At 44.7% G+C, this 19,387-nt stretch overlaps 1 protein-coding gene across 4 annotated transcripts in view; it reads left to right on the top strand.

The window, feature by feature from the left end:
* The window catches only part of LOC148505612 (dual specificity protein phosphatase 22-A-like), a 136,561-nt gene that overhangs the window by 35,716 nt on the left and 81,458 nt on the right, over nucleotides 1–19,387 (top strand). For 2 of the 4 annotated variants that reach the window (XM_088448030.1, XM_088448031.1), the window contains exons 6-7: nucleotides 11,321–11,380; nucleotides 14,759–14,833. The exons of 1 other annotated variant lie outside the window; for it this stretch is intronic. In XM_088448030.1, the coding sequence (XP_088304156.1) occupies nucleotides 11,321–11,380; nucleotides 14,759–14,833 (135 nt within the window). The remainder of the gene's footprint in view (nucleotides 1–11,320; nucleotides 11,381–14,758; nucleotides 14,834–19,387) is intronic. One more of the 4 variants, XM_088448032.1, reaches the window with a different exon arrangement.

Below are 19,387 nucleotides of genomic sequence, written 5' to 3' on the forward strand. Positions count from 1 at the left end.
GCAGAGATGAGGAAGTACCATATTATCTACCACTTACAGTGTTATGCGCAGTAACTACGTTTTCACTATATTTTTCATAGAGACTACGGTCTCCGGGGTTCTAACTAAACCCTTATTACTTGCAGCAAACACTGAGTTGTAATTATTTCAGTTTAGCGCCCGGTGTGGTCAGCAGTTTGTACTGCTGAATGCTGTTATTTTCCTATAGCCAAACAGCTTCCTGGTCAATAAAAGGTTAATTAGGTGTTAATTTTGCCTGACTGTCTGCCGAATCTGCACCCTCCTTTGCCATAATGCAGGTTATCACTGCCCACCCATGGCAGCAGCACGGAGCTCCCTGTGAGCCAGGCATTGTGTGGTGCCCCCAGGCTCGGCCAGTACAATGTGCATTATCTACTCATCATGAAATGATAATTCTCACAGTCCTGTTATATCTTACATTGTATAAGTCTTTAGTTACAAATACCCAAGGCATGATTCCCTGTCCTGGGACAGAGATGTACAATGTTATCGGCTGAGGAACTAGATGCCAGGGTCAGCTCTGGGCCCTGGCAGCTGATCAGCAGCTTGCCCAACAAATGTGGCTTCTTCTAGGAACACAGAACTTTTCTCTGAAGTAACTTCCTCGCCGTTACCCAGAATCTCCTACAGTCTGACCCTGCAGCCACTTCCCTCTCCAGGAACAATCGCACCCCGTGTAACCTGCAAATCTGGGGTACTGGGATTATACTACTGGCAGATACTGGTTATACCATCCTGTATACTGGGCTGGGACATGTTACATCACAGCACAGGGATAGTACTACTGGCAGATACTGGTTATACCATCCTGTATACTGGGCTGGGACATGTTACATCACAGCACAGGAATAGTACTACTGGCAGATACTGGTTATACCATCCTGTATACTGGGCTGGGACATGTTACATCACAGCACAGGAATAGTACTACTGCCAGATACTGGTTATACCATCCTGTATACTGGGACATGTTACATCACAGCACAGGGATAGTACTACTGGCAGATACTGGTTATACCATCCTGTATACTGGGCTGGGACATGTTACATCACAGCACAGGGATAGTACTACTGGCAGATACTGGTTATACCATCCTGTATACTGGGCTGGGACATGTTACATCACATCACAGGGATAGTACTACTGGCAGATACTGGTTATACCATCCTGTATACTGGGCTGGGACATGTTACATCACATCACAGGGATAGTACTACTGGCAGATACTGGTTATACCATCCTGTATACTGGGCTGGGACATATTACATCACATCACAGGGATAGTACTACTGGCAGATACTGGTTATACCATCCTGTATACTGGGCTGGGACATGTTACATCACATCACAGGGATAGTACTACTGGCAGATACTGGTTATACCATCCTGTATACTGGGCTGGGACATGTTACATCACATCACAGGGATAGTACTACTGGCAGATACTGGTTATACCATCCTGTATACTGGGCTGGGACATGTTACATCACAGCACAGGGATAGTACTACTGGCAGATACTGGTTATACCATCCTGTATACTGGGCTGGGACATGTTACATCACATCACAGGGATAGTACTACTGGCAGATACTGGTTATACCATCCTGTATACTGGGCTGGGACATATTACATCACATCACAGGGATAGTACTACTGGCAGATACTGGTTATACCATCCTGTATACTGGGCTGGGACATGTTACATCACAGCACAGGGATAGTACTACTGGCAGATACTGGTTATACCATCCTGTATACTGGGACATGTTACATCACATCACAGGGATAGTACTACTGGCAGATACTGGTTATACCATCCTGTATACTGGGACATGTTACATCACAGCACAGGGATAGTACTACTGGCAGATACTGGTTATACCATCCTGTATACTGGGCTGGGACATGTTACATCACATCACAGGGATAGTACTACTGGCAGATACTGGTTATACCATCCTGTATACTGGGCTGGGACATGTTACATCACATCACAGGGATAGTACTACTGGCAGATACTGGTTATACCATCCTGTATACTGGGCTGGGGCATATTACATCAATAATAATATTACTTACCTGGTGTGTAAATAGCAGTAAATTAGAGTAATATTTGGCCCTACCTGGCAGCGTCCAGCCACTGCCCTCATGGCCGATTGGCACAGTGACCAACAACTGAAAGGGATTTGCAGGGAGATAGACATATGTATGTATATGGCAGATACTAGTTCTATCATCCTGCATAATGGGCTGGGGAAGTGCTACTATGCATATAGAACAAATAGTGAGCATTACATGCAGCGAGCACAGTCCGTGTGTACGGGGGATATCTGCTTCCATAGGATTCATGTTATTTATATTATTACCCCAATACACACATGTATCCGATGCACTGCAAAGACTTATCCCCCTTTGTATAAATAGGCAATAACAAATCTGAGTGGCAACATCATTCAAAGACCGTTATCTTCATCATAAAATATGGGGATTGTTACTGCAGATTATTACATAACTGTCCTCTCTAGTGATCTGCAGAACATTTCTCTGTTCCCTCTACTCCCCTGACAGGTACATAGTGATATATTCTGCAGATTATCACATCACTGACCTCTCTGCAGAACATTGCTCTGTTCCATCTACCCCCTGACAGGTACATAGTGATATATATTCTGCAGATTATTACATTACTGACCTCTATAGTGATCTGCAGAACATTGCTCTGTTCCATCTACCCCCTGACAGATACATAGTGATATATTCTGCAGATTATCACATCACTGACCTAGTGATATGCAGAGCATTGCTCTGTTCCCTCTACCCCCTGACGGGTACATAGTGATATATATTCTGCAGATTATTACATAACTGACCTCTCTAGTGATCTGCAGAACATTGCTCTGCTCCTTCTAACCCTGACAGATACATAGTGATATATTCTGCAGATTATCACATCACTGACCTCTCTGCAGAACATTCCTCTGTTCCCTCTACCCCTGACAGATAATAGTGATATATTCTGCAGATTATCACATCACTGACCTAGTGATCTGCAGAGCATTTCTCTGTTCCCTCTACCCCCTGACAGATACATAGTGATATAGTATAATGATGGTCATGATAAATCTTTGTTATAAAATGATGGCAACATTCAGTTATCACGGCGTTGGATTAAATATAGATAATGGCGTCTTGAACTCCTTGCCTTCAGTTCATCTTCTCACTGTGACTGCAGATCTCCCACAGGAAGGAAACCTTAGACAGCTATTTTTTGCCCTTTTTCGGGGCGTTGCATTATGCAATAACTTCTGCAGCAGAAAACAGAGACATCTGAGGTTGTTTTCTGATACGTTTTTTTCTGCACAATTAAATGTAAAACTTTAAACAAATTCATTAGAAAATAATACCCTATTATTGATGGTGTGAGTGGTTCCCTCACGATGTCCATCTGTACAGCCTGCAGGTGTCACTGTTACCACTAATGTCCATGATCATGTTTAGCTAAAGTCTTTTAGAACTAATACCCCTTTCACACCAAGCAAAGAACCCGGGTTATTGCCGGGGCAGGCCGTCGCGACCCAGGTCCTTGCTCAGTGTGAATGGGTCAACCCAGGTCATGCAAAAAGGCTGCTGATTGGCCGGCTCAGGAGCGCTTGGAGATGATGTATGTATGAATGGCGATGCCCCGGGAATAACCCGGGACTAACGGACAGTCTGAACGGGGTAAGTCATCTGAAGGCCCAGCTTCAACCTGTGTTCATTATCCTGGGTCGGAGCTGGGGCTTCAGTATGAAAGGGGAATCAATAAATTAGTATTCAATGATTTTTAATAATCAATATTTACATGTATTTTCTCCCAAAAGTTTACATACAAAGGCCGGGATGTAGTAAGGTTGCGGTGTACTTACCGCCAGTCACCGCAACCTTACTAATCGCACATGTACTAGCATATGTGATTAGTATCGCAAAGGACAGCTCTTGCGATAAGAGCTGCCCTTTGCGAAGCAGCCGACACTGGGTGACGGGGTCTCCGTGGGACCCCGCCCCCTCCAAGCCCCGGTGAACTTCCTGCTGGTCACCTGTGCAGGAAGCCCCGGGCTCCTCCTCCTCCTCCCTGCACCCGGAAGAAGATTAGGAGGAGGCGGAGGACCCAGGAGGAGCACGGGCCGGCGACCATGGGCGACTGCAGGGCGCTGCGGGATGCGGTAAGAAGCCCATAGGCTTCTTACATGTACTAAGCCCCGGCCGCCCTTTTTGTCGGTGGAGAGGGTAACCTGGCGTTACCCTATAGAAGCCCGTAGGCTTCTATGGGGTAACAAACACAAAATGGCAGCTGCTTAATCAATCTGGCAGTACTATTCAGGTGCATGAAAGGAAGGGGTCATACCAAGTAGAAAAAAGAGGGGGGTTTAACCCCCTATTGTTAATCAGCACTCTGAATTATACCTGCAACAATATATGAAGACTATATGGTAATAGAAATTCAGAGTTATTAGTTGCATGCATTTGCAAATACATGGGAAGCTGCTAGGCCACTTCACGGCTTCTCTGTCACTAGCAGTCCCCAACACTAAGGAGTTCATGTCCGGGGTGCAGTGCACCCCAAAAAATGTCCAGCCCAGAACCCCCCCAGGGCATTACACGAAAAGAGGAAGAAGGGTGACAGTGAAGTGTAAAGTATAGATGTGTAAGACTAATTAATAAGTGATGAAAAAAGGGGTTAAAATATATGTGAAAAATTACATGAATAAAAGACAAACATTAAAGGTGATGTGAAAAGTAACTATGTGTACTGCCAGATTTATCGAGCAGCTGCCATTTTGTGTTTGTTGTTATGAGATGTATGAATGAGCCAGTGTTAGGAGGGCATGCTGGTTCTAGTAGTGCCAGCTGGAGTTCCCAGGGGTGACTCCCAGGTAAGCTGGCTCTTAATTTGGATTCATTTAGGTACGTGCATTTATCATGAGGCCTTACATTTGTCAAAATATATATGTGTCTTTATTATGAGGCCTTATAATTAGCATATATTACATTTGGGGTAAGTGTTTGGGCGTAGGGCCCCCGAGGCTGCTCTGGTTGGGCCTCCTCATGGCATCACCACTTAATACACATAGTTACTTTTCACATCACCTTATAGTTTATCTTTATTCAAGTTCAGGTTCAGGCACCTGGGATGAAGGGTTAGGGAAGGGAGCGGGGAGGTTAGGTTTAGGGACTAGGGGGGTTAGATTTAGGGACCGCATAGAGTAAGGAAGGGTAGGGGGAGGGTTAGGATACCTAATGGCAGGGTTCAGTATCCTAACCCTGTCGGGATCCCGAGCGGCTTCTATAGGGTAACGTTATTAGAGGGCATCGCATTCCTGGGCTTGGTGCATATGAGAAATGCAATCGAACTCCCGAAAACTGCAGTTATGGGGGTTTGACCGCGTTTCTTACAGTGCTGCATCCCGGCCAGAGAGAGATCCGTCAGTGGATGGATCAGTCCCTACGCACTTTCACTCTCCACCCATGAGTGTATGCATGGTACGGAACATGTGCAGTATTGATCGCTCTCTGCGGCAAATGGGCAGTTTGCAGATATCCGCGAGACCCACCTGCATTTGGAGTTGTACCTGACTAAGAATGAGCCCCTTTTCTATCCCCCCACACCATCCCCTCTCCTCCGCACTCTGGGCCTGATTCAGCCCCGCTTGCGAGCGCACAGCGCTCACAAGCGGGTCGATGGTGGGCCAATGCGCACGCGTGGTGTGCGCAGCGCACGTTCGCAAGCCCCCGTAGCGAGTGAGAAATCACTCGCTCCGGGACTCGCAACATAACGGGGCTTCTGTCGATGTTGATCGACAGCTCGCCCCGTTTTGTAGGCGGGGAGGGGGGGTGGCTAACCAAACGGAGGCGTTCCCGAGTGATGTCAGTAGTGGACTTCCTGCTCTATTAGAGCAGGAAGTCCACTTGGGCTTGCGAGACCTGAGACTCTACCACAGGGTCTCCTCGCAAGCCCGATGGTCGCGATAATCGCAACCATCTCCTGCCCGCTCGCACTAGCTGTGGGGGGGGCACCCACAGCTTTGTGAGAGGACAGGAAAAAATAAATAAATTCCTCCCCGCCCTGATTCAGAGCGTGCGCTCGCAAATAGCGAGCTCCTCTGAATCAGGCCCTCTGTACAAGTGTTATTTTACCCATTGATACATTTCTAGTAGTGTTATCATTTCCTCTGGATTGTAGCCTTTTCTCGGCAGTTTCATGTGTTAGGTGACTCCCACCCACCACACTCTGTATCTTACTGCAGACCCTCTAACAGGAAGCGGTTTCTCACCTACCTGAGAGGCTCCAAAATACAGGAAATTAATGGTCTTAAAACAGAACTCGGCAATGTGCAGAACGTTTGTACATGTTACAGCTTCACAGCCCGAAAATGTATGAAAGTGAGCCAGGGTTTTACTTAGTAGAGTAACACAATTCTATATATAATACTATTATATATATATATATATATATATAGAAAGTGCTGAGTTTTCTGTTATATATATATATATAATATATATATATATATATATATATATCTATATATATTATGAATACATTTTTAGTATATTCAAAAGAGTACATGTAAAATTAATTCACTAATAGCAGCAGCTGGTTTCAAGGTAATTAGTGAGAAGACGTAATAAACAGAACCACCACAGACAAGTGAAACTGCGCTAATCAATACAAAATACCCATATAAAAAATATTGAGGGTTTTACCTATTGCTCTATAACCCGTGCAGGGGCGGCCGCTGCTCCTGTAATCTCCATTCTTACACCACCGAATGAGAGGCGCATCTTCTGTGCACATTGTTTTCCGCAGGTGCGCCTATTTACGTGCCACAGGCACACATACGGTAACATTCCAATTTTTCAAGTTGGCCCCGGAAAACCACTCATGCCTAGACCCCTTTCAGCAATTACACCCCGCTCCGCTCAGTTTCTCCCCATCAGATGGCGGTGCAGAATTTTGCGCTGCCGCCATCTTGGCCCTCAGATCCACTCACTTCCTCTTACTGTAAAATCGGTGCATAATATTATTTTAGTCCACAAAATTAAGTATTTTTTTTTTATTGCCTCGGCCGCCTTCTAGACCTGGGAGCTTACAGCCACGGACTAGCGGGAACTGATGGGTATATTGCGCGAGATACGATAAAACGCCGCAGAGTGGGAGCCGGCCCGCAGGAATTCCAATAGTAGTCACCGTCTGAAGCATGGTTGGGGGCACCATAATGGTATGTAGTCAGGAAGCCAGCGGTCAAAATGCAGACCGTCGGCTTCCCGACTGTCAAATCCCGGCATGGGACTAATGATAGGCGTCGAAATCCCGACGCCTATCATTATCCACCCGCCGATATCCCGATGCCTATCATTATCCACCAGCCAATATCCCGACACCTATCATTATCCACCCGCCGATATCCCGACGCCTATCATTATCCACCCGCCGATATCCCGACGCCCAGTATACCAAACGGAGGTAAGCTGGGTGTTGGGTCCTCTTAGCTGCGGTAGGGGGGAGTTAGGTTTAGGGACTCCCGGGGGTACTTAAGCACCCCCCCCCGGAAGGGTTAGGTTAGGGGAAGGGGGGTTAGGCACCCCGGGGGGAAGTTAGGGCTAGGCACCCCCCCGGGAGGGTTAAATTTAGGGTGCGGGGAGGGGGGGTTAGGTTTAGGCACCCCTGGGGGGAGTTTAGGGTTAGGCACCCCTAAGGGAGGGTTAGGGGGGGAAGAGGTAGGGATAGCCTACTTACCTCCGCTGTCGGGATCTTCACCCATCGGCCTGCCGGTGTCGGGATTTCAACCGCCGGCCGCACGTCTGGCAGTTATACATACCGATTCCCACAAAAATGTATCCTCCCTTCTCCCACATTGCATGCGGAGTACTGGTACCTTCTCGAGAGCCTACACTAGTATCCACCTTTGCTACGATGGTCATGATTAGCACAACCCGTGGCAATGCCGCATCGTGCAGAGACAGCGACAAGAAGCGGTGATCAGTAAGCGCGATTGTCTCCGCCCAACGAGAGCTTGTAGACGCAGGGCCCGATTCAGAGATAGACACTAATGTCGCCGCAGCTGCCAATTCACAGCGGCTGTGCGAAAATATGCAAACGTCGCAGCCGCTAGGAGTTGTATTGAGACGCGGCGGCTTCGCAATCCAAGTGACTGTGTACAAAATGCAGCATCGGCCACAGATCAGCCGATTATTGGACATCGGAGTAACGGGCGTCGGAGCTGAGACACCAGAACCATTTATTACTGCTTACAGAGTTGCCCCGAAACGGTCGCAACATGCCCGCCTTTAAGTCGCCACCTCTTCCATCGCCGCCCACAAATGCTCTCTGTCTGTCAATCACTGCGAATAATTACTCACTGCAAGCGACAACGGTAATGGAAGTTGCCGCATGCTGAGAGCAGCGATGATCTCCCCACGGCACTGACCGTTACAGTGATTGTTCCATAGGAACGTTTCATGGTTTCAAACATATTTAATATTGTAAGAGATTGTCGCAATTTAGTTTCTAAATACTGGTTTGAATTGAATAGATATTAATATGTTAATCTTCTATCGTCTCCTCCGTTTGATCTAAAACAACCTAAGGGGCTGCTTCATTCAAAATGTATATGGGCAACGGTAGCCCGCGTGCTGATGGGACTGGCCCTGCCTACTGCGGCAGAATAACAATCTCTTTATATCAGTAATTACTGAGCGCATGGGAGTCGCTGCTGTTTTCTGATGCCATTATAAATGTGACATTATTGTGAAAGTGTCAGCAAATCAGGGACATGACCTAATGCTGCAGCTTCCCTAAAATCTGGAAAGTGAAAGAGAGACTGTGGACCTCATTCAGAGTCGGTCGAAGCGGCCACACGGTCGTACGCCACCGATGTTCGGTATACTGCGCATGCGTAAAGTTCGCAATGCGCGTGCGCAAACTAGCCGCTACGATCAGAAATTTCTCTCTCCTTGAACACAGCCAGGACGGTAGTTTGAGTGACAGATTGAGGTGTTTGTGGGTGGTAACAGGGGAAGGTGCTTGAAAACGGGGGAGTAGAGATCCGAACGCAGGCGTGCCTAATTATGCGAACAGCGTTTTATGGGAGTGCATACGGATTATGGGAGTGCATAATTAACAAAGTAGCGTCACGGCACATGTGACATGGGAGGTTTTTACACTGACATGATCGTAGAGCTTAAGAGAGGGTATGGTCAACCTTAAGCTCTACGACCAGTTCCGATGGTCTCGATTAATCCTTATATGCCCGGAGATGACGTGCAATGCGTACGAGAAGGGGGCGTATTTTTTTAAATTCCGGCCGCTTCCTCCCCTTGGTCGGCCAGCTACCGATCCGAACTTAGGGACGCAATCTGCGAGGGAATCATTTGCATATCCGGCCCCTTTTCCCGTACGACCGTGCGGCCGCTACGACTGACTCTGAATGAGGTCCTGTGTGAGATGTATACACACATAGGAACACAGAATATGATGGCAGAGAAGAAACACTTGGCCCATCTAGTCTGCCCCTTTTTTTACCTTTTGATAACCTCAACCCTTTGGGGTCCTCAGTTCTTTAGCAGGAAAGAAAGGGGGAGGAGCAGCTGCACACTGTAAGCACTAATGCTGGGTACACAGTGGCATAAGTTCATCCCAGATGCCCGGGGGGAAGTTATAATTTGGTGCGTCCCCCCCCTCGGTCACAGCCGCTGACACTGTAATGTAGCAATTTGCATGCAGACAGGCTATAGATAGACGAAGGCGGCAGCTGATGGTCTGACATTGAGCTCTCCACTAGTGTATGGCGGCTTCTCAGGTGCCGGGTAGAGGTGCCATGTATTGGGCGGCCATGACGATACACTCCGGGCACATAGTTACAGCGCTAAGTGGGGTGAAAATGTTGTGGACAATGGAGGAGGTGCCCCTTCAGTGCTGGAGCCCGGCGGCAGGCGCCTCCATTGTCTCCCATAGTTCTGTCCCTGTGGCTACACACTGACAGATATATTGGGCGATCAATTGATCGGCCAATATATCTGCTGCCCGTCAGCCAGCGTGTACCCGCGATATGTCTGTGAACGTCGTCATTCACCGACATATCGCATTGGCTGTGCTGCACAGTCGATGGACAGATATGTCTGCAGACCGCCCGTGCGCACACAGCGGCGGGCAGGGGGTAGGACACGCCCCCTAGTCGCCAGGACCCAGAGCCAGACACAGACGATGGCCTTTCAGTGTGTATGAACGACCATCATCTGCAGATATATCTGTATAGTGTGTACCCACCCCAAGAATTCTAGTGATCAAAAAGTTATAATAAACTGCAACAACTAACATGGGTTTAAAAGTAAGGTCTCTTAGTGCATGTGTGGCCACCTACCACGTCACGGTGAACCTTATACAGGTGGGTTCCTAACATTCCTAATGCTGACACACTAATTAATTTATCTAGGTCTTACCTATCATAGGGCCCATTGGATGTGTGTACTGCAATGCAAGGACCCATACCTATTACAATCACCTGGGGGAGGCAGGAAGAGTGCTAGCCCAATATAAGGGGTCTCACCTTCATAATGTACCTTACATACACACACATAGATAAAAGGGAGGGGCTGGGCTGCTCATCCTAATATTAAACATGATAGTAGGTGCTACCCATGCTGAGACCTGTAGTTCTACAGCAGAAAATAAAGGGGGGAGGAGCAGGTGCACACTATAAGCACTAAGAATTCTAGTGATCAAAAAGTCAAACTGCAACAATTAACATGGTTTTAAAAGTAAGGTTTCTTAGTACATAGCAGCGCATGTTTAATATTAGGATGTGCAGCCCAGCCCCTCCCTTTTTTCCTATGTGTGTGTATTTAAGGTGCATTTGAAGGTGAGACCCCTTATATTGGGCTAGCACTCCTCCTACCTGCCCCAGGTGATTGTAATAGGTATGGGTCTTTGCATTGCAGTACACACATCTAATGGGCCCTATGAAGAGTAAGTCCTAGATAAATGAATTAGTGTCAGTATTAGGAATATAGTGACTCCTAGATCCCTTTCCTCCTACACACAGATCTAACAGTGCTGTATATGAGATTTGTATAGGCAGAGCCCAAGCCAAGTACATTCCTTAGAGTCACAGGCACAGAGTAGAATATGTAGCTTAGCGTTTCACTCTTATCGGTGTACCCCCGTGGAGGGGTCAATATAATGTGATTCACAGAAATGGGATTTTGTGAGAAGTATTAGAGATGTAATCATAACATCATTGCAAACTTGCTTACTCTCCCAGGACTGTCGGGAGGCTCCCAAAAATCGGGTGCCGCTCTCAGAGGGGGCCGCCCGAAAGTCGGTAAGTATGGATCATTGTCATTGTTTATTTGTAAGGCCCAAAAAATTCTGCAGCTCCGGTCAGTCGTAATATAAATCACATGAATGCAAATGAAGCTTTGTAACAAGACATGGTACAAATCCAAGTATGAGTTGTACAGGTACAATGGATAAAAAGCATGAATGCAAGCATGCAGGTACGTATGTATGATAGCACCATAATAATACAGCTTAGGATGTAGAGGCACATACTAGGTACAGACATGAGACATAGGGTACTACATACATAGAGCTTATAGCCTAGAAGGAGAGGGCAGTCAGAGGCAGAACAAGTAATGGCACTCCAGTGGGCTAAGTAGGGGAGAGCAAGGTCAGAGATGGTCTAGGAGGGGGTAGGAAAGAGTGAAGAGGTGGGTTTTGAGGAAAAGATTGTTAGTAGGGGCAGAATCTGGGCAGCGAGGCAAAACATTCCTTAGGTAAGGAGCACCATGAGAGAAGTCTTGGAGGCAGGAATGAGAGTAGGATATGGGAGGGGAGGATAGGTGTAGGTCAGAAGTGGAGCGGAGAGTTTGAACTGGTTTATACTTGCAGACGCTTAAAGTGTGATCAGAGATGGAAGCAAATCGTGAGAGGACAATTCTGCAATGGTCAAAGGGAGCGTAAGCCGTAAGGTGTTGGAAATGAAAGGGTGAATAAAAATGTAAATTAAAATTGTGAAGAAGTCTAGGAGTATGAGAAGGAGAAGTGACACTGTAGCTAAAAGTAAGCGATTGGCCCATTCTGATGAAGCTGGAGGGGAAGAACATGGTGGAGAGGTATAGGCTGGGGGTGAGAGGGTCAGCAAGGGGCCAGCAGGAATGAAGGAAGTGGAGGAGTTTAGAGGGAACATGAACAATGGTTAAAGTCGAGGAAGAGAGGAGAGCAAGGGTCTCTGACGGTTACAGTAGGGAAGGAAGAGATTACTGCACAGGTCCTACAATATTTCATGTCAATAATTGAAAAGCCCCATATTATTCATTGTGGTATTGTACATACATACAAATAACAATGTGGTGTATTCATTTCTTTAGGGGTGCAGCCTACTGACAACTATAAGTACACAGACTTTCAAAGAACAAAAAGGGGTTGTCCTCTTACAAGGCGCACAAATGACAATTAAAGAGTAACCTTTATTTCTCAATTCATAATATATATATATATATATATATATAATATATTATATATATATATATAAAATAAACAGCAACATATTTAAAAGAAACAAAGTGTTTCTAGACTCAAACAAACAAATATTGTGTTGACATTACAAATAAGTGTTTAAAACAGAGTCCTGCTGAGTGTTTTTATAGATAGTAAAAATGCTTTATTTACATATCCAGGTGTATTCTACCAGATCCTATGGATAATTAGTAGTCCTCTATGAGGTTTACAATTAAACGCTTACAATAAACATGAAGTAGAAAGATACAGTATGTGGTCCTGTGTAAGTATCATAAGTTTATAAGTAGTAAATTGACACATTTAGTTCTTCCACAATATCATCATTGTATCCACAGTTCAGTAACATTTGTTTCTAACAGGATTCCATAAACAGGCTGTCTGTGTCTGCTCCAATCTGGCAGACTAATGCCGAGTATCCACCAGCAGATACCGGCACGACGGTACGATTACGACATCATAATCATACCGTCGTTTGCTTAGGGGTGTAGTGCCGACACTGAACTATTGATCTTTCAGTGTAGGCGCCATCAATCATCTCTGAACATGGTCAAGCTGTCGTTATCGGAAGATTGACCAGCATGTTCGGAAGATGATTGATGTGGGAAACGACCAGCGGGAGTGCGAATTGCTGGTCGTTTCCGACATTTACATCTCTGATATGTGCCCGATTACTGAAAGATTGCACAATTACGATGTCGTAATCGAGCAATCGCTCTGTGTAACCGGGTAGCGGATACCCGGAATAATGGAGTAAGATTCTTTTTATATCTGTCTGCCACGAGACATATAAAAAGAATATGAGCAGGTATAGACAGCCTGATGAGAGGAGAGTTTGTGGCGTAAGGTATATTTTGCCTTTAAATTGATTGGCAAGTCATGAGTGGTGACAGTAGATGAGACAGGTGGTGGTGGTGACTGACACGTTAAAGTGGTGGAGAGTCAACAAGAATTGTTGGGCAGGGTGAAGATTAGTGGGAAGTTAGTTGAGAGAGAGAGATGTGTATTAGCAAATCAGAAAGGATGTGAAGTGGATGACATCAGCTTTGAAGTGAGATTTCCTTCATTGGTGCTCAGCAAAGTGGGAGCACTTTTGAAGGTGCTGAGTGTGTAAGAAGTTCCACAGTTGGGGTTTGGACTACAGGAGACGATGCAAGGTGGATGGGACTTCTCCACCAAGGCCATCGCTTAGTGTAATGCTGTAAATAGTGACAGCAGCCTCAGGACAGGATGGGATAGAGATGGTAACAAGGTGATGATAGAGAGTGGCTGAGAAAGGGATGGTTTTAAGGATGTTAAGGTGTAGCTGTGCTCATGGCTTTTGGTATTGTGGAGGAGCAGAGGTTATGAGAGGTATAATTGAAGGAGATTGTGGTCAGAGAGCAGGAAGGATGAAATGAAGGTTGGGTATGACGCAAAGATGGCAGAACACGAGGTTAAGTGAATGTCCATCTCGATGAGTGGTGGAAGGTCCATTGGGTGAGATCATAGAAGGAGCTGAGCATGAGAAATTTAGAGGAAGCATTACCAATATAAATGTCAGTGGGCACCGTATATGCAATAGTGATGTCCCTGAGAACGAGAGTGGGCAGGTTGGTGGAAAGGAAGTGGCAAAGCCAGGCGGTAATGTTATTTATAAACTGGGATGTGGGTGAGGGTGCTGGTAGAAGACAGCGACGCAGATTGCAGTGGAAGGAATGAACGTTATAGGTGGAGAAGGAGAGTGAGGGTTCAGGGGATGAGAAAGTATGACCAATCAGGAAACAGTAGGTCACCTACTCCAACGTCTTGGCGGACGCCAGGACGAGGAACATGGGCGAAGGAGAAACCACCATAGGAGAGTGCAGCAGAGGAAGCAGTATTGGAGTGTTTATGTGTGTAATAAAGCGTATCATTGAACAGTGCTTTGCAGATTTTAGTCCATGATTCAAATGCACGGCCCAGGGGTAGATTTACTAAAGTGCAGGTATATAGCAGTGGAGATGTTGCCCATAGCAACCAATTAGATACTTATCATTTATCTAGCATCTTCTAGAAGATTATAGGTAGAATATACCCCCTATGGCTCTGCTTTCCTGGGCAGATGGTTGTGGATGTAACTGAATTATTACAGCTAGTTCTGATGCTATGTAAATGCCACATATTGTAACTAATATCTTCTATGTTCTATTTTGTTCACTAGGATTCAGCATTTTAAAAAATGCATCAAGTTCATCCACGAATGTCGCCTGCACGGCGGAGGCTGCCTGGTGCACTGGTGGGTGACCCTCTCTCTCTCACTCTCTTTATATACTAATCGGGATTAAGCAAGTGCGCACTAAAAATGCGCTAATTCGCACACGGCTGAATATCCTGCTCCCATTTTGGGGACCAGGATGTAAATGAACGCGCTATTTGCCTTTTAGAGAAAATGTTTCAACTTTTGTGTAAAACAAACTATAATCTAATTATTATTATTAGTTACATATGATAATCTCATTTTAGCAATTTCTTCAGTTTGTTTCTGTGCCTTATAGGTGTCACTGTTGCTATTAGTTAGGATTAGTCAGCGACTAAACAGCACCCACAAAACACAGAAGAGGAATGTGCAGTTCTACATAACGTTACACATTATAACATATTATTTTCAAGGACGATTTCCTTTAACTTGTCATGCTGATGCGTATATACGCCGGATTTCCTTAGGATAAGACTGCATTACCTGGCTCTGGGGGGGTAGAGTCATGTAGATATTAATATATTTTGTGTTCAAGTACACCAGAGCTGTAAGAAGTTACGTGAGAGTAACGCTATATAAAACACAAATGATGAGGATTATTAATACTAATTGTAATAATAGTGATAGGCGGGTAGTCGATTAATGCTGGTAGCCCAGAGGTGCCACCATTGAGGTTGTTCCTTTGGCAGCCAGCAACCACCAACATTGCAGATGTTTCCTCGTACCCTATGGAGGCATTGCAGGGATATCTGCATTGTTGGAGTTCTGTAATTATCGGTGATGTGCGCAGCTCTTTGTCACTACAACCACACATCACCAATAATTGTATACACCATATAATAATAATAATATTGCAGTGCAGGACTTTTTCGGCACAGAAAAATTAGACGTAGGGGCCCGATGGTTCGAGTGGACTGGTACCCTATAACCTATACTCTATAGCCTATACACTATACCCTATACACTATATCCTATACTTTATACACTATACTTTATACCCTATACACTGTACTCTATACCATATACTCTATACACTATAGCCTATACCCTATACTTTATACCCTATACACTATACCTTATACACTATACCTATACCTTATGCACTATACCCTATACTTTATACCCTATACTTTATACCCTATACTTTATACCCTATACTTTATACCCTATACTTTATACCGTATACACTATACCGTATACACTATACCCTATACTATATACCCTATACTATATACACTATGCTTTATACCCTATACGCTATTCTTTATACACTATTCCCTATACACTATACCCTATACACGATTTCCTATACACTATACTCTCTACTTTATACCCTATACGCTATTCTTTATACACTATACCCTATACACTATACTCTATATCCTATACACGATACCCTATACTTTATACCCTATACACTATACTCTATATCCTATACACGATACCCTATACTTTATACCCTATACTCTATACACGATACCCTATACACTATACTCTATATCCTATACACGATACTCTATACTTTATACTCTATACCCTATACACTATACTTTATACTCTATACCCTATACTTTATACCCTATACTTTATACCCTATACCTTATACCCTATACACTATACCCTATACTTTATACCATATACTATATACACTATACCGTATACACTATACCCTATACTTTATACCCTATACGCTATTCTTTATACACTATACCCTATACACTACACTCTATACCCTATACTTTATACCCTATTCTTTATACACTATTCCCTATACACTATACCCTATATACGATTTCCTATACACTATACTCTATACCCTATACTTTATACCCTATACGCTATTCTTTATACACGATTTCCTATACACTATACTCTATATCCTATACATGATACCCTATACTTTATATCCTATACACTATACCCTATATTCTATATCCTATACACGATACCTTATACTTTATACACTATACCCTATACTTTATACCCTATACTTTATACACTATACCCTATACACTATACTCTATATCCTATACACGATACCCTATACTTTATACTCTATACCCTATACTCTATACTTTATACTCTATACCCTATACTTTATACTCTATACCCTATACTTTATACCCTATACCCGATACTCTATACTTTATACTCTATACCCTATACTTTATACTCTATACCCTATACTTTATAGCCTATACTTTATAGCCTATACTTTATAGCCTATACTCTATACTTTATACTCTATACCAGTGTTTGCTAACCTTGACACTCCAGCTGTTGTGGAACTATATATCCCAGCATGCCCTGCCACAGTTTTAGCATGCCCTTAGCAAAACTGTAGCAGTGCATGCTGGGTTATGTAGTTCCATAACAGCTGGAGTGTCAAGGTTAGCCAACACTGCTCTATACCCTATACACGATACTCTATACTTTATACTCTATACCCTATACTTTATACCCTATACTTTATACTCTATACCCTATACTTTATACTCTATACCCTATACTTTATACCCTATACTTTATACCCTATACTTTATACTCTATATCCTATACTCTATACTTTATACCCTATACTCTATACCCTATACACGATACTCTGTACTTTATACTCTATACCCTACACTTTATACCCTATACTCTATACCCTATACACTATACTCTATACTTTATACCCTATACTTTATACCCTATACTTTATACTCTATACACTATACTTTATACTCTATACCTTATACCCTATACACTATACTTTATACACTATACCCTATACTTTATACTCTATACCCTATACTTTATACTCTATACTTTATACACTATACCCTATACTTTATACTCTATACTTTATACCCTATACACTATACCCTATACACTCTACCCTATACACTATACTTTATACACGATACCCTATACACTATGTCCGATACCCTATAGTCTATATCCTATACACGATACCCTATACTTTATACCCTATACTCTATACTTTATACTCTATACTTTATACCCTATACTTTATACCCTATACTCTATACACTATACCCTATACAATATACCCTATACAATATACACTATATAAACTATACACTATATAACCTATACACTATGCACTATTTGTCTAGGAGTAAATGACACAGTTACAGACAATGCGCCTGATGCAGAGGGGGACGCAGGTCACACAGCGGCTCTGATCGTATGTAAAAGCAGCAGGAGGCGCCTGTAGTAGAAAGGCGCACGCCATAAAAACGGGGCCGCTCTCCCCCGTGTTCTGTAACGCTGGCCGTCGCCGCCTCTTCCCCGTCCCCAAAGGGCTGCATCATGTTAAGCATGCTGAGGCTTAGGGGGCACTGCGACTGTCACCGCAGACACAGATCGGCTCATTGCGCAGTACAGATCACGCAAATCGCCAAACATCGGAAATGTACACACACCATCGGGTTTGCGCACAACTCTGAAGCAGGCCCAATGTTACGATTGTATTGATATGTATTGATGATATATCAGTATAGATCTATGAATATGTAGAATTATAAATACGCTGGAAAGCACGGCCACTGTCCTATAGGAAAGGGAAGTTCATATGGAGGGGCAGACGTCCCCGTATTGGGCTTATAAAGTTACAACAAACTGTAACTAATGGGGGAATTCATTTTCCAGATGTCCAGTTGTATTGTCAGGCAGCTCATCTCAGATACCTCAAAGATTGCCTACATTGCCATGATACAGGGGCGTATCTATAATGGGCGCGGGGTGTGCGGAGAACGCGGGCCCCTGGGTCCAGGGGGGCCCCGCACCGCACACCCTGCACCCATAATATTACTTACCTGTCCGGAGTCCCACGTTGCCACGGGGCCCAGCGCTGTAAAACGACTGGAAAATGGCCACCGCGGCCATTTTCCCCGTCGTTTGCGCATGCGCAGTACAGGAAAAATGGCCGCCGCAGACCTTTTCCTGGTGCCTTGTGCATACACTATAGACTCTAGGTACACTCTAGTGCCCAGAGTCTATAACTCCGGTGCTGGAGCGCACAGCTCAGTGCCGGCCGCTGGGCGGAGAGGAGGGGGCCCATGTCTGAGACTGTACACAGGCCCTCTCCTCTCTAGAAAAGCCCCTGCCATGATAACTATACATTTACCTCTCTGGAAAGGGAATTTCTTCCGGGGGGCGAGCTAATATCTTTCTTGCAGTTATATGATCAAGAAGTTTTACCCCAACATCGTGATAACCCTTTACTATGGTCTGTCAGAAAATTATGGCACATCACACGCCACAAATATAATTTAAACGCCCATAACACATTATTTCTCCCATTAATATCAAATCCCGATTTTTCAGGCAGGGCGAGCCGGATACCCTTTTTCTATCTGGAGAGTAGGCGGAATGACCAATGTAGGGTGTATGGTAAATATGGAGGCCCACCGACCCCTAACTTTCCAGGAGATGTCTGAAAAACACCCAGTGATAACTGGATACTCAGTAGCATGTTTATTGGCACCGCACTATGGGCCTGATTCAGACCCGCTCGCGAGCGCTGAGCGCTCGCAAGCGGGTCGATGGTGCCCTAGTGCGCATGCGCGAGACCCGGGGAGCGAC

The sequence above is a fragment of the Taudactylus pleione genome, unplaced genomic scaffold, assembly GCF_031769625.1.
Source record: "Taudactylus pleione unplaced genomic scaffold, aTauple2 ptg000447l, whole genome shotgun sequence".
NCBI classification, from domain to species: Eukaryota; Metazoa; Chordata; class Amphibia; order Anura; family Myobatrachidae; genus Taudactylus; species Taudactylus pleione.